This window comes from Gadus chalcogrammus, chromosome 12 (assembly GCF_026213295.1).
Source record: "Gadus chalcogrammus isolate NIFS_2021 chromosome 12, NIFS_Gcha_1.0, whole genome shotgun sequence".
In the NCBI taxonomy this organism is placed as follows: Eukaryota; Metazoa; Chordata; class Actinopteri; order Gadiformes; family Gadidae; genus Gadus; species Gadus chalcogrammus.
The window spans coordinates 28361129-28383627 of record NC_079423.1 but is presented as its reverse complement, the minus strand read 5'-3'; the positions used below and the strand labels follow the sequence as shown (position 1 = coordinate 28383627).

At 43.1% G+C, this 22499-nt stretch overlaps 3 protein-coding genes and 12 non-coding genes across 22 annotated transcripts in view; all 15 read left to right on the top strand.

The window, feature by feature from the left end:
* osbpl9 (oxysterol binding protein-like 9) overlaps positions 1 to 6828 on the top strand; it is a 30766-nt gene extending 23938 nt beyond the window's left edge. For 3 of the 6 annotated variants that reach the window (XM_056604307.1, XM_056604309.1, XM_056604310.1), the window contains 10 exons: positions 55 to 140; positions 487 to 682; positions 890 to 974; positions 1117 to 1227; positions 1346 to 1409; positions 1787 to 1927; positions 2818 to 2896; positions 3264 to 3355; positions 3855 to 3990; positions 4653 to 6825. In XM_056604307.1, the coding sequence (XP_056460282.1) occupies positions 55 to 140; positions 487 to 682; positions 890 to 974; positions 1117 to 1227; positions 1346 to 1409; positions 1787 to 1927; positions 2818 to 2896; positions 3264 to 3355; positions 3855 to 3990; positions 4653 to 4727 (1065 nt within the window). In that variant the 3' untranslated portion in view covers positions 4728 to 6825. Of the gene's footprint in view, positions 1 to 54; positions 141 to 486; positions 683 to 889; positions 975 to 1116; positions 1228 to 1345; positions 1410 to 1786; positions 1928 to 2817; positions 2897 to 3263; positions 3356 to 3854; positions 3991 to 4652 lie in introns of all 6 variants that reach the window. The other 3 variants (XM_056604308.1, XM_056604311.1, XM_056604306.1) reach the window with 3 other exon arrangements.
* A 388-nt stretch (positions 6829 to 7216) lies between these two features.
* tor3a (torsin family 3, member A) lies at positions 7217 to 17439 on the top strand. Of its 3 annotated transcripts, none has more exons than XM_056604322.1 (22): positions 7217 to 7241; positions 7646 to 7687; positions 7894 to 7960; positions 8177 to 8224; positions 8391 to 8442; positions 8639 to 8679; positions 8862 to 8923; positions 9112 to 9149; positions 9337 to 9390; positions 9576 to 9624; positions 9804 to 9854; positions 10040 to 10077; positions 10263 to 10314; positions 10560 to 10589; positions 10759 to 10782; positions 10967 to 11327; positions 11515 to 12320; positions 12571 to 12693; positions 13057 to 13322; positions 13925 to 14100; positions 14754 to 14878; positions 15233 to 17439. In XM_056604322.1, the coding sequence occupies exons 17-22, from the start codon at positions 12155 to 12157 to the stop codon at positions 15478 to 15480; spliced, it is 1104 nt and encodes a 367-aa protein (XP_056460297.1). In that variant the 5' UTR covers positions 7217 to 7241; positions 7646 to 7687; positions 7894 to 7960; positions 8177 to 8224; positions 8391 to 8442; positions 8639 to 8679; positions 8862 to 8923; positions 9112 to 9149; positions 9337 to 9390; positions 9576 to 9624; positions 9804 to 9854; positions 10040 to 10077; positions 10263 to 10314; positions 10560 to 10589; positions 10759 to 10782; positions 10967 to 11327; positions 11515 to 12154; the 3' UTR covers positions 15481 to 17439. The 3 variants fall into 3 exon arrangements, with proteins under 3 accessions (XP_056460297.1, XP_056460296.1, XP_056460298.1); XM_056604321.1 differs by having other exon boundaries at positions 7228 to 7245; XM_056604323.1 differs by having other exon boundaries at positions 7229 to 7249.
* LOC130396378 (small nucleolar RNA SNORD74) lies at positions 7473 to 7566 on the top strand. The gene has a single exon (XR_008899023.1). It is a non-coding gene; the product is annotated as a small nucleolar RNA SNORD74 (small nucleolar RNA).
* On the top strand, positions 7753 to 7826 carry LOC130396380 (small nucleolar RNA SNORD74). Its single transcript, XR_008899025.1, has one exon. It is a non-coding gene; the product is annotated as a small nucleolar RNA SNORD74 (small nucleolar RNA).
* LOC130396381 (small nucleolar RNA SNORD74) lies at positions 7998 to 8080 on the top strand. Its single transcript, XR_008899026.1, has one exon. It is a non-coding gene; the product is annotated as a small nucleolar RNA SNORD74 (small nucleolar RNA).
* LOC130396389 (small nucleolar RNA SNORD75) lies at positions 8260 to 8324 on the top strand. The gene has a single exon (XR_008899033.1). It is a non-coding gene; the product is annotated as a small nucleolar RNA SNORD75 (small nucleolar RNA).
* LOC130396368 (small nucleolar RNA SNORD79) lies at positions 8714 to 8795 on the top strand. The gene has a single exon (XR_008899014.1). It is a non-coding gene; the product is annotated as a small nucleolar RNA SNORD79 (small nucleolar RNA).
* Positions 8965 to 9047, top strand: LOC130396369 (small nucleolar RNA SNORD79). Its single transcript, XR_008899015.1, has one exon. It is a non-coding gene; the product is annotated as a small nucleolar RNA SNORD79 (small nucleolar RNA).
* LOC130396385 (small nucleolar RNA snR60/Z15/Z230/Z193/J17) lies at positions 9183 to 9269 on the top strand. The gene has a single exon (XR_008899029.1). It is a non-coding gene; the product is annotated as a small nucleolar RNA snR60/Z15/Z230/Z193/J17 (small nucleolar RNA).
* On the top strand, positions 9423 to 9508 carry LOC130396386 (small nucleolar RNA snR60/Z15/Z230/Z193/J17). Its single transcript, XR_008899030.1, has one exon. It is a non-coding gene; the product is annotated as a small nucleolar RNA snR60/Z15/Z230/Z193/J17 (small nucleolar RNA).
* On the top strand, positions 9655 to 9741 carry LOC130396383 (small nucleolar RNA snR60/Z15/Z230/Z193/J17). The gene has a single exon (XR_008899028.1). It is a non-coding gene; the product is annotated as a small nucleolar RNA snR60/Z15/Z230/Z193/J17 (small nucleolar RNA).
* Positions 9889 to 9974, top strand: LOC130396382 (small nucleolar RNA snR60/Z15/Z230/Z193/J17). The gene has a single exon (XR_008899027.1). It is a non-coding gene; the product is annotated as a small nucleolar RNA snR60/Z15/Z230/Z193/J17 (small nucleolar RNA).
* On the top strand, positions 10824 to 10898 carry LOC130396377 (small nucleolar RNA SNORD47). Its single transcript, XR_008899022.1, has one exon. It is a non-coding gene; the product is annotated as a small nucleolar RNA SNORD47 (small nucleolar RNA).
* On the top strand, positions 11371 to 11444 carry LOC130396376 (small nucleolar RNA SNORD47). The gene has a single exon (XR_008899021.1). It is a non-coding gene; the product is annotated as a small nucleolar RNA SNORD47 (small nucleolar RNA).
* Positions 17440 to 17646: 207 nt separating the features above from the next.
* On the top strand, positions 17647 to 22170 carry calr (calreticulin). Its single transcript, XM_056604320.1, has 9 exons — positions 17647 to 17906; positions 18470 to 18571; positions 18912 to 19115; positions 19402 to 19496; positions 19651 to 19860; positions 19977 to 20090; positions 20316 to 20459; positions 20668 to 20760; positions 20864 to 22170. Exons 1-9 carry the CDS (start codon positions 17813 to 17815, stop codon positions 21089 to 21091), a joined length of 1284 nt encoding a protein of 427 aa, XP_056460295.1. The 5' UTR covers positions 17647 to 17812; the 3' UTR covers positions 21092 to 22170.
* Positions 22171 to 22499: the final 329 nt, after the last annotated feature.

The window sequence follows — 22499 nt, the reverse complement described above, 5'->3', positions numbered from 1 at the left end:
TGTATTCATGATGTACTACAGTTACTCATAGTTTCTTCTCTTCGCATTTCACAGGTTGTTCTCCCGACCTTCATTCTAGAGCGGAGGTCTTTACTAGAAATGTATGCAGATTTCTTTGCTCATCCAGATTTGTTTGTGAGGTAGGTCCTTTTTTTTTAATATATATAGGACTTCTGGTCCAATGCTGCGCACCACACGCATGACATGTCAGGTAGTGTTGTTTTTAGCATCAGTATGAACCATCAATATTAGAAACACACACTTGAGAGACATGCATTCACGACAACTTCTATATAACGTAATGGCTCAACTCATTTAAACTGATCCTACTCCAGGAAACCCGAAACCCAAACCCTTACACACACACAGCGCTAGATGCAGTTAACCCAAATCCAGTCATATTTTAAGGCACAAGTGTCCTCAAAACCGACACCTGACATCATGTCCCCGTGTCGTCGTCGTCCCCCCCCCCCCCCCCCCCCACAGCATCGCCGAGCAGCCGGAGCCCCGGGAGCGCATGGTGCAGGTCGTCAAGTGGTACCTGTCGGCCTTCCACGCGGGGCGGAAGGGCTCGGTGGCCAAGAAACCCTACAACCCCATCCTGGGAGAGGTCTTCTACTGCCACTGGGACATGCCAAACGAGACCGCGGAGGAGCCCCCGCCGCCCCCCGTCGCCCCCACGGTGAGGCTTGTCGGAGGGCTGGCCCAGGGGCGCCATGTGGCTCAGGAGGCCGGAGCAGGTTGGCTGGTAACCGGAAGGTTGCTAGTTCGATCCCCGGGTCCTCCTCGCTGAGTGTCGAGGGGTCCCTGAGCAAGACACCTTCCCCTAACTGGTCTCCTCGCTTTCTGGATCCATCCGCTTGCTTCTGATTCCTCTCTCTCTCTCCAGGAGCCGTTGTCGGACGGTCCCCTCCCCTGGGTTTCCCCCAACAATGTGTCCTTCGTAGCAGAGCAGGTCTCTCATCACCCGCCCAGTGAGTAGGGTCAACAACCATGTCGCACCGTCTTCTTAAACCCCATCCGAGACGTTTGAATCATTTCATGATTTCAAATGTATTTTTTTAGATTTAGAAAAAACGGCACACTTTAACCCAGAACCTCTCTTCTCCTCTTTAGTCTCCGCGTTCTATGCAGAGTGTTCCGGTAAGAAGATCCAATTTAACGCACACATCTGGACCAAGTCGAAGTTCCTCGGGATGTCAATAGGAGTCCACAACATCGGCCAAGGTTTGTCCGAACTCCTCCCATCCATTATCTCCCGCTCCGAGACTTCTGGGAGCCCTATCGTGACTGCACTGTGTCCTAAGTAACGCTGCCGTGTCCCTTCCTCGGTTGGGGCTTCCAGGGTGTGTATCCTGCTTGGAGCACGACGAACACTACATCCTGACCTTCCCTAATGGCTACGGCAGGTAGGCATCGTCTGAACGCCGTGTCCGTCCGGCTCTCTTCGACTTTATCCTTAACCTTCAGTTATTATTCTGTCAAAACTTGCCTGGTTAAAGTCCGCTTAAATAAAACGACAAAATGTATTTATCATTATTATGAATATGTGTTTGAACTACACCGACAACTTTAATAATTTATAATATATTTAACTTCAGGTATTAATTGCATTAATTGCGAGTGTAATTTAACTAAAGGAAACCGGTAGCAGTTTCTAATAGTTGTATGATTTAATGAAAGGGGGTGGGATTAAACAGTTTCTGTACTGCCAATATATGACGCATGTTTTTCTTGCATATTTGAAATAAATTACAATCAATCAATCCTCCGCCTGTGTGTGCAGGTCCATCCTGACGGTGCCCTGGGTGGAGCTGGGCGGCGAGTGCAGCATCGTCTGCTCCAAGTCGGGCTACAGCGCCAACATCGTGTTCCACACCAAGCCCTTCTACGGCGGCAAGAAGCACCGCATCACGGCGGACATCTTGTAAGTGGACCAGACTGCTCGCCATTCGGGTCCAACGCAGGGTCTCACCGCTCCCGCAGGGTTGAGGCGTAGTTATGGTTCCACGTCGACGCAACGTAAAGGGGTTTAAGGACTCATTACGTCCTTGCGGACCCTCCTTGCGTCCACCGCAAGTGCCTGAAGTGCGCCTCACAACGTTCTTATCCTTGGTCGAGGCGACGCAGCAGCAGGGGCTGTGATTGGTCCGCTCACTAAAAACCCGATGCAGAACCGAAACAGGTTCACGACGAAGCATCTTTGTGCTCATTGCATTGCGTCACCGTGGAACCATAACTGAGCCTTTAGCACCTGCGTGATTGTGTCTCTTGCGTCTTTACAAGTGTTTTGCTGAAAGGCTTTGTGGAAAAATGCAAAATCCCAGTCTGCGCTTAGATTTACTGAGTCTGAGTTAGACTTGCATTTACATGTAGGGCATTTAGCAGACGCTTTTATCCAAAGCGACTTACAACAACTACATTTGTCAGAATAAAGAAACAATATGTTGGTGTTAGTACAGTAAGGATGTTCGTAGCACCAAGTGCCAAGCACTAACAATTGCTACGTTGACCCATTCCCCGTACACAGCAAAGATAGCTAGGATAAGATGCTACACAATGCCAAGTACTATTTTTAAGTGCAAGGACGTACAACATACAATAAGTGTGTACATTAAGTGCCAGGACGTACAACATACAATAAGTGTGTACATTAAGTGCCAGGACGTACAACATACAATAAGTGTGTAAGAGTGGTGTCTTGTGTTGGGGGGGGGGGGGGGGGGGAGGGGTATAATGGGGGAGGCTATGCAGAATCTGAGACTATGAACAAGTGAGTTTTGGCGGTAACCGTTTGTTCCTTTGTTCTTGTGGCAGTACGCCCAACGACAAGAAGTCCTTCTGTGCCATCGAAGGAGAGTGGAACGGCGTGATGTACGCCAAGTGGGCATCTGGGGTGAGTTCTGTTGTGAAGTGAAGTGAAGTAGCTTCCACTTTAGCTTCATGGTGGGCACTTTCTATACATGCACTATGTACTTTTTGCACTGCAGCCATCACTTTTGTTCAGAATTAGATGTCCTCGCCTTCTCCGCAGGCCAAATTCATTTAGTGAGGGCATAATCCTTTTTTCTTAAACCTGCAGTGTCTAGTGTTTCACTGGCTGCAGTTACAGTTACCAATATGTTTAAACCCCAAAGTGATGACTGCAGTGAAAAAGTTACCAATGCAGTTTAAGGTTTTTCTGCGCAGCATACTGGCTATGTGAAGGAGGAGCCATGCGCTATGATGGACACTAACGATGTTAAATTGTTTTTGTGTTGCAGGAGAACGCTTTGTTCATAGACACCAAGAAGATGGACATCATCAAGAAGAAGGTCCGCAAGCTTGAAGACCAGTTGGACTACGAATCTCGAAGGTGAGAAGAAACACCGGTATCTCTCCACAGATGCGCACGGCTCAATGTAAACGTTGATTGCATACTTTACATTGGCATCCAGGGTTGGAGTCACCAATTATTTGACCTTAAAGACAGCCTTGTAGATGTATTTGTTTTGTGTTGTAACTTTTTTATCTAACCAGGTTATTGGTATGATCCGAGATCATCATCATGAATGGTAGATAGATAGATGGATAAATAAATAGTTTATTCATCCCCTTGGGGATTCACTACAATTGTCACTACTTTTACTGTGTCCACAAAAATGGACACACAGTAAAAGTCAATCAAATAAGTCAATAAAAAGTGAACAATATTGCACATAATTGAAAATGCATAAAAAAGATCCACAGGTAGATGTAAAATAAATAAATATTACGCAATTGCACATTGTCCAGTGCTTTTGGGGGTGGGTTCCGGGCAGATGGGCAAAAAACACCCTAACACCCGGTCTGCGTCTCCCCCACCCCTTCACCAGAATGTGGAGGGACGTGACCCTGAACCTGAAGCTGAAGGACATCGACATGGCGACGGAGGCCAAGCACTACCTGGAGGAGAAGCAGAGGGGCGAGGCCCGCGAACGCAAGGAGAACGAGAGGCAGTGGGAGACCCGGGTGAGCCTCCTCCTCCTCCTCCTCCTCCTCCTCCTCCTCCTCCTCCTCCTCCTCCTCCTCCTCCTCCTCCTCCTCCTCCTCCTCCTCCTCCTCCTCCTCCTCCTCCTCCTCCTCCTATTAATATTATTTAAAATTAGAATATCAATGCATGATATTTTTTTGTGTCTGGAAGTATACTGGAAGACATGGAAGTGGGCAGCTGGTTCCCAAAGTCAAAGCAAACATATGAACAGGTTGTAATTTAGCCTAAAACATGAAATCTTCCCCGACTCTCTCTGCTGCGTTCAACAGCCTGTGAGCTCATTTGTATTATGTTTGAACCTGGGCTGGTTGTGCCGGGAAAAAGGAAGAAGTGACATCTAAGCGCAAAAATGTATCATAGCCTTTAATTTGTACATCTTCTCTGCTATATATCTACTCACACCACTCCCATTGTCACAATTTATTTATTTTTTGTTCATGGTTATACCTAACATTAGTTAATTATTGTCATTGTCCCTCCACCCAAGAAGCTTGCACTCCAGTACTGTGAATACACAAGCTCCAGCAGGCTGCATTTCGCTTACCGGCCATAAGGGGCCAGTAATGAGAAATAATTTACATAAACCCTTGTGATGCATAGTCTACACCAGTGGTATTGACTGTGTTCCGTCTCTCTCCAGTTGTTCCACGAAGACGGAGAGTGCTGGGTCTACGACGAGCCGCTACTAAAGAGGATAGCTCAACCACGGCCCTGAGACGACCTCCCTCCCATCCACACACATGCACACACACAAACAGCCAAACAACACACACACACACGTCACACAACACAGGAGTCTTCATAAGAACTCATTTGCACATGACCTATTTTCCAAGCCTTCGAAATGACTTCAATGATTGAATATGTACACAGCTTTGCGTTTGATGATGAACCAATGTTGAATGAAGTCAGTCGGGGAGCAAAATGAAAAAAAGAATAAGACTAAACCATGCAGCACAGTGCAAGGGACACAGGACTTTCTGCACATCCGTTCTTTGCAACAACTCTTGTCTATATGGACTTCACAATCAAGCCTGTCCCCGATCCCGGGCAAGGGGTGACGATGAGTGGGAGGAGGAAGAGGAGCAGAAGGAGTGATGGTGATTGTGATCGTGGTGGTGAGGATGGGTGTGGTGGAGGAGGGTTGATGCGTCTGTTGATGGTGTTAAAGGGAAACGAACCTCAACAGAAACAATACGGCATACTACATCTCAGGGAAACCGCTGAGGGAGGAGCGAGCGCCGCAGTCCCCTCCCATCACCCACAGACCGGACGAGGGAAGGACCTCACGACGACGGAAGAGAGGACATCTTGGCTTGCCTACACACAACTAGTGACAACTGTTGTTTATATATAGATATACATATGGTGGATATATAAATATATATATATATAGATATATACTTTTTTTTATTTGTTTGCGCTCTTTATTTTTTTTCCCATTCTGGCAATAGTTTAAATATTTGAGGGTAAGAACTTTTAAAGGCTTCACATGTTAAGTATTCATTCCATTTGCGCCATTGGACATCTCAATGCCTCCTTTAACTGAGCTGACGCGCTTGTGGGCGGAAGCAAGACCGACAAGCGTGCTAGCATCTACACACATTTAGACTATGATAGTGGTATTGGTTATTTTTTTATAACATAAGTGGTATGGCTTCACAATGCCGAGAACGAATCTGAGCACTCATTGGCTCTCAGCGTGGAACTAGGCTGTTAAGTTAAAGGTTTAACTCCACCTTCCTCTGGAAAAGGATCTTGGGATTGGATATCCACTCGTCTGGAATTACTTATTTCTTTTGTGCAAGCATTTATGAACAAATGAATGTTGACCTGTTTTTTCGGTGTCCGGATAATTGTAAGGCTTGGTGACGGGGTTGTGGGAAGCAAGGGTGCGCCAAGAGATTCCTGTTCGTTCGGCACATCTTCTCTCCTAGGCATCTCCCTGACGGAAGTCATAGTTGGCGACTGACATGGTGGCAACGTGTTTTTAAGAGTTTGGGAAAGAGGCTACATCGAACCAATGGTTGAGTTCTGATACTTTTTCATAGAGGGCTACTCAAGTCTAAGTTGTGTGCTTGAATTTAAACTTACGTCCAATGTTTTTAAATATGGGAACCATACTGTTCAAAATATAGATTACTTTCCAACTATGCTGGTTTCATCCATATTCTCATTCACAAAGGCATATTACACCGAACCTGCTGAAATCAAGTGTTGAATAAGATTGTGTTTCTCGCCATCGATATATTAGCCAATATGGAAGAAGCCTTGTGGAAAAACATTTTCACATAAAAATGCATATTTGTGTCATAATTTTAAGATTTTTTTCATCTAGAATAACAAATTAAAAGTTGCAGTTTAATAAAACTAAAAGCCAGTTTTCATTGTTTGTCTTTTACATTGAAATTGAATTGAGGCCTTGTTATTCCATTTCATAATCACCAAGCGTTTCTTCATAGAAAGCCATCAGACCATGTATTTTTTATTTCATTCTTATCATGAGCAATGATTGTATCTGATTTTCAAGTTTATTGATGCATAATATTAAATCTTCATGAGTGAACTGAATTACTTTGTAATAATCATTTGATGTATGCTTCACTCTTATACATTTTCTAAAGCTATGGTCACATAACACAAGACTTCCAGCTAAGTTGATCATTCGAGTTTTGGTAATCATGTGTATTAGACTAGTCCAAAGTACAGAGTAGACAGAGTGAGCTAGTGTGAATGAGGTGATTGTCTGTTAAACTAATGTTCGACTTATGGAAATGAGCAGGCTGATAAAACATAATACAATGTGCTGCTTTTGAATTCAGATAGTAATTCCCTAATTGAAGTTGTCACATATTAAGGGGCACTGTGTGATGACCAACGCAGTAATCATTATTCAGACATAGAAAACATACAAGATCATCAAATTCGACCAACAATAGCATATTATCCATAGGCAATCATAGGAAAAACCTGGATAATCAAAAATAGTCAAAGTATTAATATTTGTTGTTTAGTTGAGGTTGGGCAGCTTAGAGTGCTCCATTTAGAAGTAGCTTACAATATCTACACAAAATAATAATTATTTATTCTACTGTGACAAGTCGGTCAGTCAGCCAGAAGGGGAGCCAGTTACTGACACTGTCACATACTTTTACCCATAATCCTCAGCGGCTCCCTATATAAAGGACTTCCACCCTTCCTTGTGTCTCGAGTTCCCCATTGACATCCTGTGAGTAGGTGCGCCTCTAAATCATCTCAAAAATAATTAGTTACTGCTAGTTTAACTTAAGTAAATATGTCTGCCTGTATTGTTGTTTAATGTCGGTAGTACTTCTATGCTATTCTGTTCATGGAATTATTGCCTGATGTTTACGTTTAGTTCATGAAAATGCTAGGCCTCAATCAGCCACGTGTCTCAGTTTCAAATGGCTGCAGTACCGATGACTATGGTTGCTACTTACCCATGCACTAATGATGATATAAATGTTGGTAGGGACATCTGAGTTTTCATTGAGGAAATGCCAACTTTTCTTCTTCTTGTCTGATCACATGGGAGCAACGCTCAATGTATTTCTTTCTCATGGTGAGACATCGGCCATAACTAACTACTGCGTGTCTTCTTATTCCCTGCAGTGGCGCCATGATGTCGCCAATGACTCCGTTTTCGTTCACTAGGTAAGGGTTCTTGTCTCAACTACTATAAAAAACTTGGGGTGGGGGAAATACTTGAGCGGGGGAAGCTAATGATGATATACATGTTGGTAGGGACATCTGAATTACAGTGATGAAACGCCAACCATACTGAACGTATGGGAGCAAAGCTTTTTTGTTATTTTTTTCCCAATGCACGGTGGTCTAAATTCTAAAATTCCTTTCCTTAGGTTAACCAGCCTGTGTTGGCTTTGTGATGGGACTCGACCTTTTAATGAATCGGGTTTCAGTCACTAGGTAAGGTTTCTTGCCTGTACTATAACAACATACTTTGGAGTGGAGCTAATGATGATATAAATGTTGGTAGGGACATCTGAGTTTTCATTGAGGAAATACCAACTTTTCTTCTTCTTGTCTGATCACATGGGAGCAACGCTCAATGTAGTTCTTGGAGCAAAGCTTTTTATTTATTTCTAGTCCATGCAGTTATCTAATCTCTGAATTTTCTTTTAGGTAACGTGGCTGCCTTGTATTTGTGCTGGAAATGACATTTTCAATCGGGTAAGTTTCTCAACTGCTTATCCAACAGTATTTCAAGTCGAGGATGATTATGTAAGAGTAGTGGACAGAAGTGATTTCTGATTAAACTTACGCTGAGACTTGTTCATCTGGCTTTTCTGCATCTTGGGTGACAGTGACTCGGTACTAACGTCTGATTGTTCTACAGGAAACATACTGAACACATGGTAGCAAGTTTGCTTCGAGTTTTGCTCAGCGAGGTAAGTTTCTATTGGCATCACTCTCGCACCATAAAATTCTTCCCTTCTCATGCTACAATGATGACCCCATTTGCTACTCTTGACAAAATTGGATGACGAATCCGCAACCACCAATTGCATTCTCTGAGGCATTGATAACTTTTTGGTTATGATTTTTGGACAGAGTATAGATTATTCATGCTATCATTTCTAACAGGTGCTGACTAACTTGAAGATCGAGCGATGCTACCACTCCAGGTCAGGTGACTTCCTAACCATTTCTCATGTTGTTAATTGCATGTGATGCAATGTTGAAAAACATTGGGAATCTCTCTGAATAACGATGATGGACAACTTTTTTTACTGATGCAATGTCTTGTAGAAATACTTGAGTCAAACATTTATTACTCAAATCTAATCTAGAAATCTCATGTTTACAGATGCTGATAGTTATCCAGATGACATGATCGACATCCAGATGACTTGATCGACTCCAAGAATGGTAACTTGTCTAAACTCGATGGTCTAATGATGTAAACCTCAAACTATAAGTGATGTCAATGTTTGATAAACATTGGGAATCTCTCTGATTAACAATGACGGATAACTTTATTGCTGATGCAGTGCCAGCCAATATTGCTGTCCTCCACAAGTCTTGGTCCTTTATAACTGACTTTAATGAATTTACAGGTGCCCATCATGTACCATCCAGCCCCGGATCGTTGATGGTAAGTTTCAGTCCTGGTGGAACATGGGTTAACTTGACTAAAATGATGAGATTATAGTTCAGCTGAATAATCATGTTGAAACGGGGATCATTTGTCTTTCGCCCCTATCTGATGTGTACGGTCAAGCAGCATGCCTGATCAGCTGGATATGGGAGGTGCTCTAACTATTGTTCCTGCTTTTCCTCAGGATCCAAAGTGGCAGATGCCTCCCTGAAGTGCAGTCTCACAATAAACTAGAAAGGTGAGATTTGTGATTTGTAGATTGAAATCTGTCCGGCTACAATGATGAGATTATAGTTCAGCTGAATAACCATGTTGAAACGGGGATCATTTGTCTTTCGCCCCTATCTGAGTTCATGTTGTAGCTATGTTTAATTTGTCTCGCTGGAAGACATTAGTTAATGTTGCCTCTGCCTGCCTTTTCAGCCTCGGGATGTGCTTCGCATTGCTTATCGCAAGGCGATGGGACTACTTGGTAAGTTTCTTTCTTTGACGGTTTCCGTATGCTAATACAATGATGAGATTATAGTTCAGCTGAATAACCATGTTGAAACGGGGATCATTTGTCTTTCGCCCCTATCTGAGTATATGTTTTAACTATATTCAGTTCATCTAATTGGAGGACGTGGGCTAATGTTGCCTCTTTTATTTCAGACTGGAGAGATGCAGTTCACTCCTGAGCATGAGGCGGTAGCGGTCAATTTGGTAGGTTTCTTGCCCGAAGGACAGATTCTGAATGCTGATACAATGATGAGATTATAGTTCAGCTGAATAACCATGTTGAAACGGGGATCATTTGTCTTTCGCCCCTATCTGATGTATCGTGTTCCAACATCAGTTTGTTACACTCCCTGCAGCTACACATTCTAATGCCCTTCTCTTCTTATCAGGTGGCTTGGTCTACTGCCGGTTCCAGAAAGCCTCCGTGGTATGTATATTTTCCACTCAAGTTGCCCAGCAACTCGTGCTTTCTAGTAACTATCTTAATATGATGCTATTGAATCAGGTCACTGATCTCATTGAGGATAAAACAATTCTGATTAAGATCTAATGCACCAAGAAAATGTACTTCTCTATCTAAAGTCCTAAACAAAGTCTACTCTTACCTTTCAGGAGAAGATGACTTGTATCCTGCCCTTGAAAGCACCTCTAGAAATAGTAAAAGGTAAATGGTAACATGCATAAATCCACAGCACCCAGGCATATAGCGCTTGCATGGGAGCCAAGTGTGTCTCACTGGCTATCATGGTCTAATGGGTTTCAAATAGTCTGGCCTTTGTGATGATAAAGGGATGCTGACATAACCGTGGAGTCTAATCTATTAGCTCTAGCTGAATGAGGTCTGAGCAACATTCCGATGGCATGTCGCATCAATGCCTTGCACTCATTGTGTTTATGTTTTTGGTCTAGGATTTTGAGGAAGCGAAGGCCATGTCAAAGGTGAGTTTCCAGCATCTAAAGTGATTGGCTTTGTGGGTTCTGTGATGTCACAAATGTCTGACCTGAACATAAATGTGGACAGTCTACTAACTGAGTAACCTGCTAGTTGACACGCTTTTCCTTGACTCTAAAGTGTGCCTTACAGTTGTTTGCCTTTCTTTCCTAAAAGGTGGATGTCAAATCGGATTCATTGGTGAGTTACTGATCACGCTATGCACACATGTATTTATAGGCAACAAATGATGAAACTATTCTGCCAAATGATTAATATGATTATAACCCTACCGTTTCCATATTACTCTGATTGTTGCTACATTACAAACGGCGCGCTTTCCCTAGTTGGCATTGTTCTGAATATTATTCCTTTTGCCCTTCAGGTTGATTCTACTGGTGCCTCAAGTCAACGCAGTGTTTCCCGTAGACCAATGTGTGGCGCAGCAGTGAAATGCGGTTATAGTTTATACATTACGATGTTGGCCCCCCAGGCCGTGCATTGTGGATCCATTTGTTAAAAAGTTGAAAAATGTTAAACTTTTTCGGCACCGACAGATCCGTAATCCAATCAGATCGCGTGTGCAATGTATCGGGCTCTTACGACCCCGGAAAGCTCCCCCATCGCTCGACGTCCTTTGACTGACGGTGCATTGGGCATGAGGCGTTAACCCCGCCACACATTGTTACCTGGTCTGTTGGAAACACTGCAACGCTACAAAGATTCAACATGAAGTTGTGTTTAATGTGAGTATTTAATAAAGAAATGTCTCATGGGTCATCGAGATGCAACAAATGATGACAACATTCTGCCAAATGATTAATATGATTATAACCCTACCGTTCCATATAAATCTGACTGTTGCTTAGTTTAATATAAAATACAGCGTTGTTCTGGATCACCCGATGCTAATGGTGTGTGTCCTTTCTCTAGGTCAATCCATGGATGGTACACTTCATTGTTGGTTTTAGCAGCTGTTGTATATTTTATGTGACTGTCAATAAAAAACTTTGAAGTGTATTCTGCTTTTGCTTATTATAGTGTATGGAATGATTGTAGCTGCTCAGAAAGGATCATTTTAGTTTACTTATAAGGGCTGGGCTTTGCAACCATTGCCTCGTAGTGCTATATGACAGCCTTTTTTTATATATATCAGTTTTCATGATTAGAAGTCTGCCCTGTCGGTTCGACGGTAGCTCCAAGTGCGCGCCGGTTGTCTCACAGCAACGACATGCATAAATAAAAGGAGTATTAAACATTTTCACAGTACTGTTGTACACCTGAGCGCCAATTATTACAGACCCGTCTCACTTTTTTGTGCAAAGGAACATTAAATTAGCATTGGCGTTTGGCGATCTTGGAGCCGCCCTATATTGCAGCTAGTCATACGGTGCGACCGGTGATGAAAGTCGCGTTGTATTGACTCGGTGGTCACGTGAGTTGAGCTAGCCCACCCTTTCCTCCCTGGTTCAGCTCAGATAAATTGGAGACGGGTTAAATAGGGTTTAAATGGATAAAAGAAGGCACACTTTAACCAGCCTTCTCCCCTAACGTTAAGCTTGCGGCATCACCAATGATTCTGTTTTCGTTTGTCCCATTTCTTTGGGCTGTATCTGCAAAAGCAGACTTCTTTCAATTTGACAGCATCTCTAACGCTTCTACGTACTATTTCAATTATATTTATTGTAATGTATGGGACGGGGAGTGTCAGCCAAATCAAGAAGATGCTACCCAGCAAGGTAAGGAATACGATCCGTTTCAAATAATTTCCTTTTTCCGGAATGACTATTTCAATCTAAATCAAATGCACATCACCTCTTATATGCCGGTGTCTTCCCGGGAAGACACCGGCATATAAGAGGTGATGTGCATTCATTCAGACTATTCAGTGGGTATTGAATATCCGTCTGGATTGTGTTTCTTTAAAAGATCCATGTCACTCAGTAGCTTGGAAGCAACGCTGAACACCGCATTTTCTGTTTTGAGCAGTTCCTTCGAGGGACCTTTGGGCAGGATTTCCCCAAGAATACGTCAACGTGGTACATCAGTGGTACTGTAGCCTGGGCCAGTGCTGTGACACTGGCGACTGCAGGATCACCAACAATATGACAGGTATTGGGTTGTCAAATACTGTGTGTCATAGTTATAAAATATGTATCTTAACATTCAAACCCATACCCCGGAGGATGTCAAGTATATTCTTCATTGGTATATAAGAGGCAAACAAATTGAGTCAATTTTAATATAATTTACACCGTCAAATGTTTTTCTAAAACATCATTCATAGACTACAGACTGGACTTAAAATAATTACAAAAAACTAAACTAAACATATGGCCTAAATATTATACAAAATTACAAATATATTACAAATATGACCATTCTATATTCCCATATATGATACTTTAATATGTTCTCTTATCCGTCTCATTGAATCTGTATCATAAACGTGTGTTCTATGCTTGGCCCCTTCAGGCTTGGCCAGGGACCTACAGATGAAGCTCCACGGGCAGCACCTGGTTCAGTCCGTGGTTCTGAAGGCCATCCAGGGCTTTACCAACAACCCAGAGTCCAACAAGCCTCTCACCCTCTCCTTCCACGGCTGGTCGGGCACGGGCAAGAACTTTGTGGCCCGGATCGTGGCTGATAACTTATACCGGGAGGGGGTGAAAAGCGAATGTGTTCGCTTGTTCATCACCCCCTTTCACTTCCCTCACGCCAGGCTGGTAGACACGTACAAGGTAAGTGAGATGGGGTCCACTTGGCACTGAGATGCGGCTGTACAGTAGCACCTTTGATCTGGTCAATACTGGGTTCAGTCTGTGACGCGGTGCCCTGTAACCTAGTAAAAAATGGACTGATTTTTGGAACCAGGCACACTTCCAATAGGGGTGGTAGTGTCTGGGATCTTATCAAGTTTCACAATTTGGATTTCAAAATGATGATGACCCTGGCCATCGTTACACAACCTTTTGAGTTTAATATAGATACAGTTGCACATAGACGTCAATCTGCAGGCGTATTGTGTGTACTTGTACTTTTGTACTTGTTCCGGTAATAAAAGTACCCTTGATAAAATTATTCTTAATTATTATTATTATTACTATTATTATTTTGCATTAACAAATAACTGTAAAGTTCATCTGAACTTTGTCCTGAGTCTTCCCCCTAATCTGTTAATTTTATCAAATCGTCAAAGCTTTTCGCAACGGTCCCCAAAAAAAACCTAAAAGCAAATGTGGTTAATTTAACTTATCGCTTAACGTGGTTCAGATGGTTGTAGATGGCATCACATGTGGTTGGATCAAAAGGGGGCTGACCCGTTCCCCTGCGTCCTCTCCAGGGCCAGCTCCGAGAGGCGATCCGGGACATGGTCCTAAGGTGCCCTCAGACTCTCTTCATCTTCGACGAGGCAGAGAAGCTCCACCCCGGTCTCATCGACGCCATCAAGCCCTATCTGGACCACTACGACAACGTGGACGGGGTCAGCTACCGAAGAGCAGTCTTCCTCTTCCTCAGGTTAGACCAGAGACTCTTAAGATACTGCACCGTTCTTTTTCCTGCTTTGAATGTCTTAGCTGTAAGACATTCAGTAATGTCAGCGGTAAGCCTATCAGTTGATGAATCCCAAATAAATATTATATATATATATATTATATATATATTTCTTGAATACGATGCTCTAGCGTAGTGTTGCATGGTGTGCTTCGTTGACCTCTTCCCACAACTGCTTCCATTCTCATTAGTCATGTAAGGATACTTTACACTCCAGTTAAATGAGATTATCAAATGGAATAACACATTATCATTCATACCATATGTACAAAGCAAAAACTAAAACAGGCAGTCACTTACTGCAAGTGTAATTGAATGTAAAGTAAGTGGAACTTAGAACAAAAGATATTTCTGACATGAATATTGACATTCTGTGGGCAAAATCAAAAAAATAAATAATAAGAGAGAACGTGCGTTAATGTGTCAATTTGTATTAATCGCGTAAAAATATGATTGCGTAATTAACGCGTAAAGTTGCCAAGTCCTAGTAAATACTAAGGCAAATTGGATCATCTCTACCGTTGGTTGACTGTTACATATCTGGTACTATGTTAGCAACTAAAACACATTCATGTAACGACCCAAATTCTGATTTGACATGCCTTCTCTCCCGGCAGTAATATCGGAGGGGCCACGATAAACGACGTAGCGTTGGACTTCTGGCACTCAGGTCAGAACAGAGAGGACATCGGCATGGAGGACCTGGAGCACCGGCTACGGGCTGAGACGGTAGACTCTCAGGGTAGGTAGAGATAAGGTTTTCCCTGGTGGGTCACGGTAGCTAGGCTCTACAAACAAACCCCATCCGTGTAGGTCCGGCTAATGTCATTGCCTGTGACATTGTTTCCGTCCCGCACTGTAGTAGAATCTGCATTAACCGTGTTTTAAATCTCATAAATATACTCGTTGATGTGTGCTGAGCACATTGAATATTTATAAAGAAGCACCTTGCTTTTTCTGGGTTTCTTTTCCCCCCAAGTTTGCTTGTATATAATAATAATAATATAATATTCATATAATAATATAGAGACAAAAAATTGATTACACCCATCGTGACGGTTTTCCTGTGATAATAATGATAATATCTCTCCGACAGGTGGGTTTTCTCAGAGTGAGCTCATGTCCGGCCACCTGATAGACTTCTTCGTGCCCTTCCTGCCCCTGGAGTATCGCCACGTCAAGCTGTGTGCGCGAGACGCTTTCGCCGCACGAGGTCTGGAGCCGGAGGATGCAACGCTAGACGAGGTGGCCAAGGCCATGCTCTACGTCCCCAAAGAGGAGAGGCTGTTCTCAGCACAGGGCTGCAAATCTATACCCCAGCGGATCAACTTCTTCCTCCCATAGAGGGAGAGAGAGAGATGGAGAGAGAGATGGAGAGAGAGAGAGAGAGAGAGAGAGAGAGAGAGAGAGAGAGAGAGAGAGAGAGAGAGAGAGAGAGAGAGAGAGAGAGACCTTGAGGATGTCAGAGATTGTTTAGCCAGCATGTCTGCATATTGAGCAACAGTCGAGCTGTCATCTCTGTCTCGCAGAAAGCCCCTCCTCCACACCCACCCACTCCCCAAACCACTAATCCCCAAACCTTCACTCCTCCAGAAGCCTCCTGGTGTCTCAACGAAGGGCCGGAGAGCAGGATCATTCAGGAAAGACAGTGTCGCCCCCTGCAGACATGGACAATGTTGCTGAACAACAGGTCTTCGTGTGCAGTGTGGTTGCGTGTCGGCGGTGGCCTGTAGCAAATCTATACACAGCCACCAAGACAGGAACAAGAATAGAAAAGGCACTGACAGGGTTATGCCGCGTTTCCACTGCAGGGTGCGGTACGGTTCGGTTCGCCTCAGTCCGGTAGGGAGGGGGCGGTATAGCCCAGCTCAGTTCCGGGGTCGCGTTTCCACCGCCGACTGTACCCTTTATGGTAGGCCGGATGTCGATCGCCGCGGCAGCTACGTAAACATTGTGACATAATAGCAGCGCGACACAGTGTAGCCTGCTCAATAAAAACTCTGCACGTCTTCCTCCCCAAGAATGCAGAGGAACGTCTCCACCTCCTTGTTCGCCCAAGCAAGCGTTTTACGCGACATGTTCATTGTAAAGAATAATACCTCGAGGCTACTGTTTGTTTGTTTTTATCCCCACGTCGCCCGGAAGTGACGATTCTGTCGACCAATCAACGGAGGGGGTGTGTAGCTCGAATTCTCCGGCACCCTTTCAGGCGTCTCAGTACCCCAACGGAGGAGTACTGAAGACGAGGGCAAAACGAGTACGGCTCAGTCCGGGTCACGCCCACTTTTGGCGGTGGAAACGCAATCCGTACCGTACCTTTGCGAACCGAACCGTACCGCACCCTGCAGTGGAAACGCGCCATTACTGCCAATCGGGGAAGACAATGGAAGATGTCTATGGTTATTTTGATACGTCACACTGTTTTTCTTTTCCCACACTTAGACGTATTTATGTATTTAAGTTTACATTGGACTCAAACGCTGTGTAGTCCTTGCCCGTCAGGATTTGTGCATGTTTTATATTGATTGTCTATGTGCTAACAACCCTATTTGGAGCTACCAATACATTTGCTTTTAATGTTAACTTCCATAATGGGTTTCCTTTCATCACATGCATTTTGTGTTGCATATTTCAGTTGTGTATTAGACGGTTTGTTGGTTAATATAATGAATGGATCTAGGATGTATTGTGTGATACAAAGTTATATGGCCTGTCGGACATGACATTCTTACTCTTGAGAAAAAAGAAAAGATCTATATGGAAATCATCCTGTTGTTGTGTGTTCTTTCAATGGATTTGAATGATTGCCCAACAGGGCTGCACAGGGATATTTGCCTGTTCCTTAGGTTTTGTAAGGGCTTGGAGTGAATTGAGTTGATAAATAAAATTAGCCTACTTCCCTCCAGGAAACTATTAGAGCAGCAACAGTGATTTAACCAGATCAGCATTTATTAACGCAACTAATTGTCTGAGAGTCAGTAAGTATACCACTTTATATGCACTAATTGTATTTTGTATTTTTTTTTTATCAATCATGATCGGAACCTACGGTGAAGGTGGATAACCTACTGGGCATTGCCTGCTGTGTCAATATACATCGAAAGCTAAATCCTCGTATTCTCTGTATATAACAGCTTAAAATCATTGAGTTTAATACGGTTCACGTTTTTATTGACCGCACCGTTCTTATCTCACTCAATATACACAAATCAGGCACGCATGACTATATGGCCATGCATAACCCCTGCAAGATGCTATTATTTTTATAAAATGTAATTCGGATGGATGGCCTCTGCCTGCTATACTTGGTAAGATGTTTACTACAATCCAATAAACGCTCACATTGAATAGATGGGCAGCGCAGCATCCTTTCCAGGGGGCGTATCAAGCAAACGCGTGGTCTGCACTCATTGGCCACAACAATAGACTATTCATTTTTTAATCAATTCGATTGGCTGAAGAGCGCTGCGTTTCCTGATCAAGCCACTGACCAATAGAATTCAGACATTTGTGCTGAGCCGAAAGGAGAGCGCTTGCGAACCGACAGCGGCTTTGCAGCACTCAATTGTCATTCTAGGTGAGACTGGATTGAGGGAAAAGCGTGTTGCTCTGTTGATTTTTCCCCGTTAAATTATCTTATTTATTTATTTTGCATTGAAAGGATTAAGCTTTCAGAATGACCGCGTTGTCGGTGTTTTTATTGGCCGTATCGGTCGCCTCTGTTCTGGCAGAGTCTAATGTATATTTTCGGGAGCAATTTGAGGATGGAGGTAAGAAACTACATGCAGCCATCTTATGATTTTTCTTAATGTGTTTTTTAAGTATTCTTTATTGTCATGCTTGGCCTCTAACTAGCATTTACACCGCCTTCAAATATAACCAACTGAACACCGTTTCATACTGTTTTGGTTTGTGACTGCCCAACGCATAGAGGATGCTTTTATTAAAATGACAACTTAATTTATTTATTCTGTAGTTTGATGCATTGTGTGAAGAGTGATGCACTCAAGTGTCGCCATCACCAGCATCACCTATATCCTATTTCCTAGACACTTCTCAGTACTCTCATCGTCTGGCCCCTTCTGTCTCCCCATCCCCCTACTGCAACACCTCCCTTGGTCATTCACACTGTCATCCAGTTGGCTTGGCCCTCCAGAACTATCTGAAGACCGTATACGTTTTGTGAACGTCAAGACAACACTGCCTTTACCGTTAAATACCTTAAATGTCTTCAGACAGATGATTTGAACCTGTAGTTGCAAAATGGGAAAATTAGGAGACGGTCATGATTGTCCTCGAATTAATGTCTGTGGTTAACGAACATTGTTTGCAGATGCCTGGACCAGCCGCTGGGTGGAATCCAAACACAAGTCGGATTATGGCAAGTTTGTCCTGTCTGCAGGGAAGTTCCATGGTGATGCAGAGAAAGACATGGGTAATTTCTCTTTTCTGTATTGCTCTAAATTGTTGATTATTCTTCACGAAACAATGGTCTGTCTGTGCTGGTGTGTGGTTGTGTGCTCACAGGGGTGCTAAACATGCATGCACGTGTGTGGATATGTTATCCATTCAGTATATGTCTAATGTCTGTTCGATTTAATTGCCTTCTATTAAAACCTTTGTTTTGCAAGACGTATTAAATTGTTCATGAATTATGTTTGCTATATTGCACATTAATAAACATATGTAATATACAATAATAGCAACAGTGTTGCTATTGTAGCCAGCGGTGGTGATTTGATATTAAACCCACCAAATTCAATGTGTCTCTGCAGGACTTCAAACCAGTCAGGATGCCCGCTTCTACTCCATGTCATCCCGCTTCGACGACTTCAGCAACCAAGGCCAACCCCTTGTCATCCAGTTCACCGTCAAACACGAGCAGAGCATCGACTGTGGAGGAGGTTACATCAAGCTGTTCCCATCCGGCCTCAGTCAGGAGGAACTGAACGGAGACTCTGTCTACAACATCATGTTTGGTCAGTGAGACTAAAGGTGTCCTTCTAGAGATTGCTCTCTAACATCCCTGGACCCAAATGGGCTTTCACTAGATCTAACTCGGAAGAAGTTATGTTAATTGGATCTTTTTTATTTATCTAATTATATAGATGCTTTAGGAATGCCTACCTTTTAGAATACTTTCTTTTTTTTCTGCATCATGAGCTGATTTTGGTATTTTATCAATACGTTTCATCCGTTCACCACTTCGGTCTCATTTTGCTGAGGTATTGTGGGAATCGTTTCTCAACGTTTTTTAAATCGTAGGTCCTGACATCTGTGGCCCTGGCACCAAAAAAGTCCACGTGATCTTCAACTACAAAGGCAAGAACCATCTGATCAACAAGGACATTCGCTGCAAGGTGAGGATGGCGTTCAACAAGGCTACTGACTCATGAATGGTGTACAAAGGGTTGTACATAATCACCATTCACGAGCAGTCGAGAAAATGAGAGTACATGTATTTTACGATGGCTGAAAGCATCTTAACATTTATTTTCCCGTGATCTCTCGCAGGACGACGAGTTCACTCACCTGTACACCTTGATCGTCAACCCCGACAACACGTATGAGGTGAAGATAGACAACAAGAAGGTGGAGTCGGGAAGCTTGGAGGACGACTGGGACGTCCTTCCCCCCAAGAAAGTCAAGGACCCCGAGGCCACGAAGCCAGAGGACTGGGACGAGAAGGAGACCGTTCCCGACCCTGAAGATAAGAAACCCGAGGTACGGTTCTCCACCCTTTAGTTTAGGTCATTCAGCAGATTCTACCAATACGCCTGGCCTGTGTTGCTGGTGCCTCCATGCTCAAAAGTTTTTTGATTTTCTTTGTACCTTGGCAGGAATGGGACAAGCCTGAAAACATCCCAGACCCTGACGCCAAGAAGCCTGAGGATTGGGACGATGAGATGGACGGAGAGTGGGAGCCTCCCATGGTGACCAACCCGGACTACAAGGTAATAACTATACAATCGTTATAATGGATTGTAACGACCATGATATATGTAAAGCACCAATTATATATAATTTGAAGATAGTTATAGGATTTGGAAGTATTGTCTCTTGATAGAATCCTAGGATCCTAATGGGGTTGGTGTTTCGCAGTAGGTGGGAGAACCTACTGAATGCACGGCAGAACAGCCTGATGTTAACCTGTGCGTTTTTCTGGGGCGCTTCTTTAGGGAGAGTGGAAGCCTAGGGAGATCGACAACCCGGCTTACAAGGGCAAGTGGGTCCACCCCGAGATCGACAACCCGGAGTACACCGCTGATCCCGAGATCTACAAATACGACAGCATCGGTGTGATGGGGCTCGACCTCTGGCAGGTAATATGAAACACTGGACACTTGGCAAAGAGTCCCAAAAGGAATCTCCTACATTTCTTACCCCGTGTCTTAGCATGCGTAGCCAACAATATTGCTGGCAAAAAATATTAAGAAAAAAGGCAAAGTGTGCTAGGCCAGATTTTTCATTTAAGTAGCAGGTCTGGCAAAATATGTGTATTACATGTTGTTTCCCATCCTCTGTATGCAGGTCAAGTCTGGTACCATCTTTGACAATTTTCTGATCACCAACGACCCAAATCTGGCAGAGGAAATCGGCAACGACACATGGGGTCAAACCAAGGTGGGTAACAAACACATTTTGCAGACAATAGTCTGATGCTGTTACCTATTGGACTTATTTAATATTCCTCCAAGCTAACTGTATGATATTCGTGCCCATGAAGGACCCAGAGAAGAAGATGAAGGACAGCCAGGAAGATGAGGAAAGAAAGAAGCGTGAGGAGGACGACCAGGGGCGGAAAGAGGAACCAAAGGAAGAGGGCGAAGAGGAAGTAAAGCAGGAAGAGGACGAGGAGGACGAGGAGGACGAAGAAGAAGAGGAGGAGGATCTCGAGGAGGAGGAGGAAGAAGAAGAAGAAGGCACAGATTCCCAACTCAAGGATGAGTTATAAACCATTTTGCCAGAACTTTCTTGAAGGAAACAGGGCTATCTAGGCCAGGGGCCGGGCTGGATACACTTGGTTGGACCCTCATGACCACTTAACCAGGGATGGAGATTTGGCGGGGTGGGACTACTTTTATTTTGTTTACAGGGTGAACACAGTAGAATTTGGGGTCTGAGGCGGGTAGCTAATTTTATGTTTCTATGATGTTATTGAGAAGATGGTCATAATAATGCTTAGAAGGAGATCATCAACTTGAACACTTCAAAGACAAAAGTCCACACAGCTGTTTTTGCCAGTAAACTGTAAATGTAATCTGTAATTCATGTTCTGCACTTAGTTGAATTTCTATCAAATATATTTTGTCGTTATTCATTTGTTGCAGGAAATCGTATGTTTGCGTTGTGCGTTTGTGTTGTGACCTACGGCGAGAAAAAGTTTTGTGTTTCCAATGTGTTTGTTTTCACTGTCTTTATTTAACCTGTGTCATGTTTTGTTGTCACGTCGAGCCTATCGTGTCTCCAGGGGACTTCTACTCAGACACCATCCACACTATCGCATCATACTTCCATTCTGACACTTTACGCACCGTCAACTTCAGGGCACTGTCATGAATATATTTGGAAAAGTCCTCATATGCGTGTGTTTGTTCAAAGCATAACACTCATAGGATGGAGAAATGGCAGTCTTTAAGGTGGAATATTATATATTATGCATATATTAATATGTATGTTTTTTTTACTGTATAGTAACGAGTAGCATTCTTTTGTTTTTTATGCAGACCGTTCCTCAGTCCTTAGTAAAATAGACATTTACTGTAGATTCAGCATATTTTTAACACTGCATTGACATTACAAAATTGCTTCTTTCCATTGGTGTTTAAGTGAGGATACTTATGGTCTCGCCTAGTGATCGCTCTATCATTTCTGCACTGTTGTACCCTTACAAGCTGTCACATGTTAAGAGCTAGTCCTTTTGTAGATACTTTTTTTTTTTTACTAATTCTGACAAGGGGAGTGGAAGAATGTTATTTTCTTGTGTAACATAGGAGTTCTGTTCTGACCAATTAATAAAATGAGAGGAAACAAGTAATGCTTTTTGATTTTAAAGTGCGTCTATTTTATATAATTATTATCATTGCCAAATATTATTATTATTCATTTATATATATATATATATATATATATATATATATATATATATATATATATATATATATATATATATATATATATGTCTGCAGGCAAAGGCCCTGATTAATCATTTATACTAATCATCGGTATAAGTAGGCCTACATTTGTGCAAGAATTACCCCTGGATATTAAGTATTCCTACACTGCAAATTGCTAAATATTTTTGATGTGTTCTTTCGTTTAGAAAATCATATGCCTATGACACATGATGATACACTATGAGT

Coding starts and splice junctions, on each gene's coding strand:
- tor3a (XM_056604322.1), top strand. CDS start 12,155: ATGATTCTGTTTTCGTTTGTCCCATTTCTTTGGGCTGTATCTGCAAAA. Junction 12,694..13,056: donor GATCACCAACAATATGACAG/GTATTGGGTTGT, acceptor TGGCCCCTTCAG/GCTTGGCCAGGGACCTACAG. Junction 14,879..15,232: donor TGAGACGGTAGACTCTCAGG/GTAGGTAGAGAT, acceptor TCTCTCCGACAG/GTGGGTTTTCTCAGAGTGAG.
- calr (XM_056604320.1), top strand. CDS start 17,813: ATGACCGCGTTGTCGGTGTTTTTATTGGCCGTATCGGTCGCCTCTGTT. Junction 19,497..19,650: donor ACAAGGACATTCGCTGCAAG/GTGAGGATGGCG, acceptor GATCTCTCGCAG/GACGACGAGTTCACTCACCT. Junction 20,091..20,315: donor TGACCAACCCGGACTACAAG/GTAATAACTATA, acceptor GCGCTTCTTTAG/GGAGAGTGGAAGCCTAGGGA.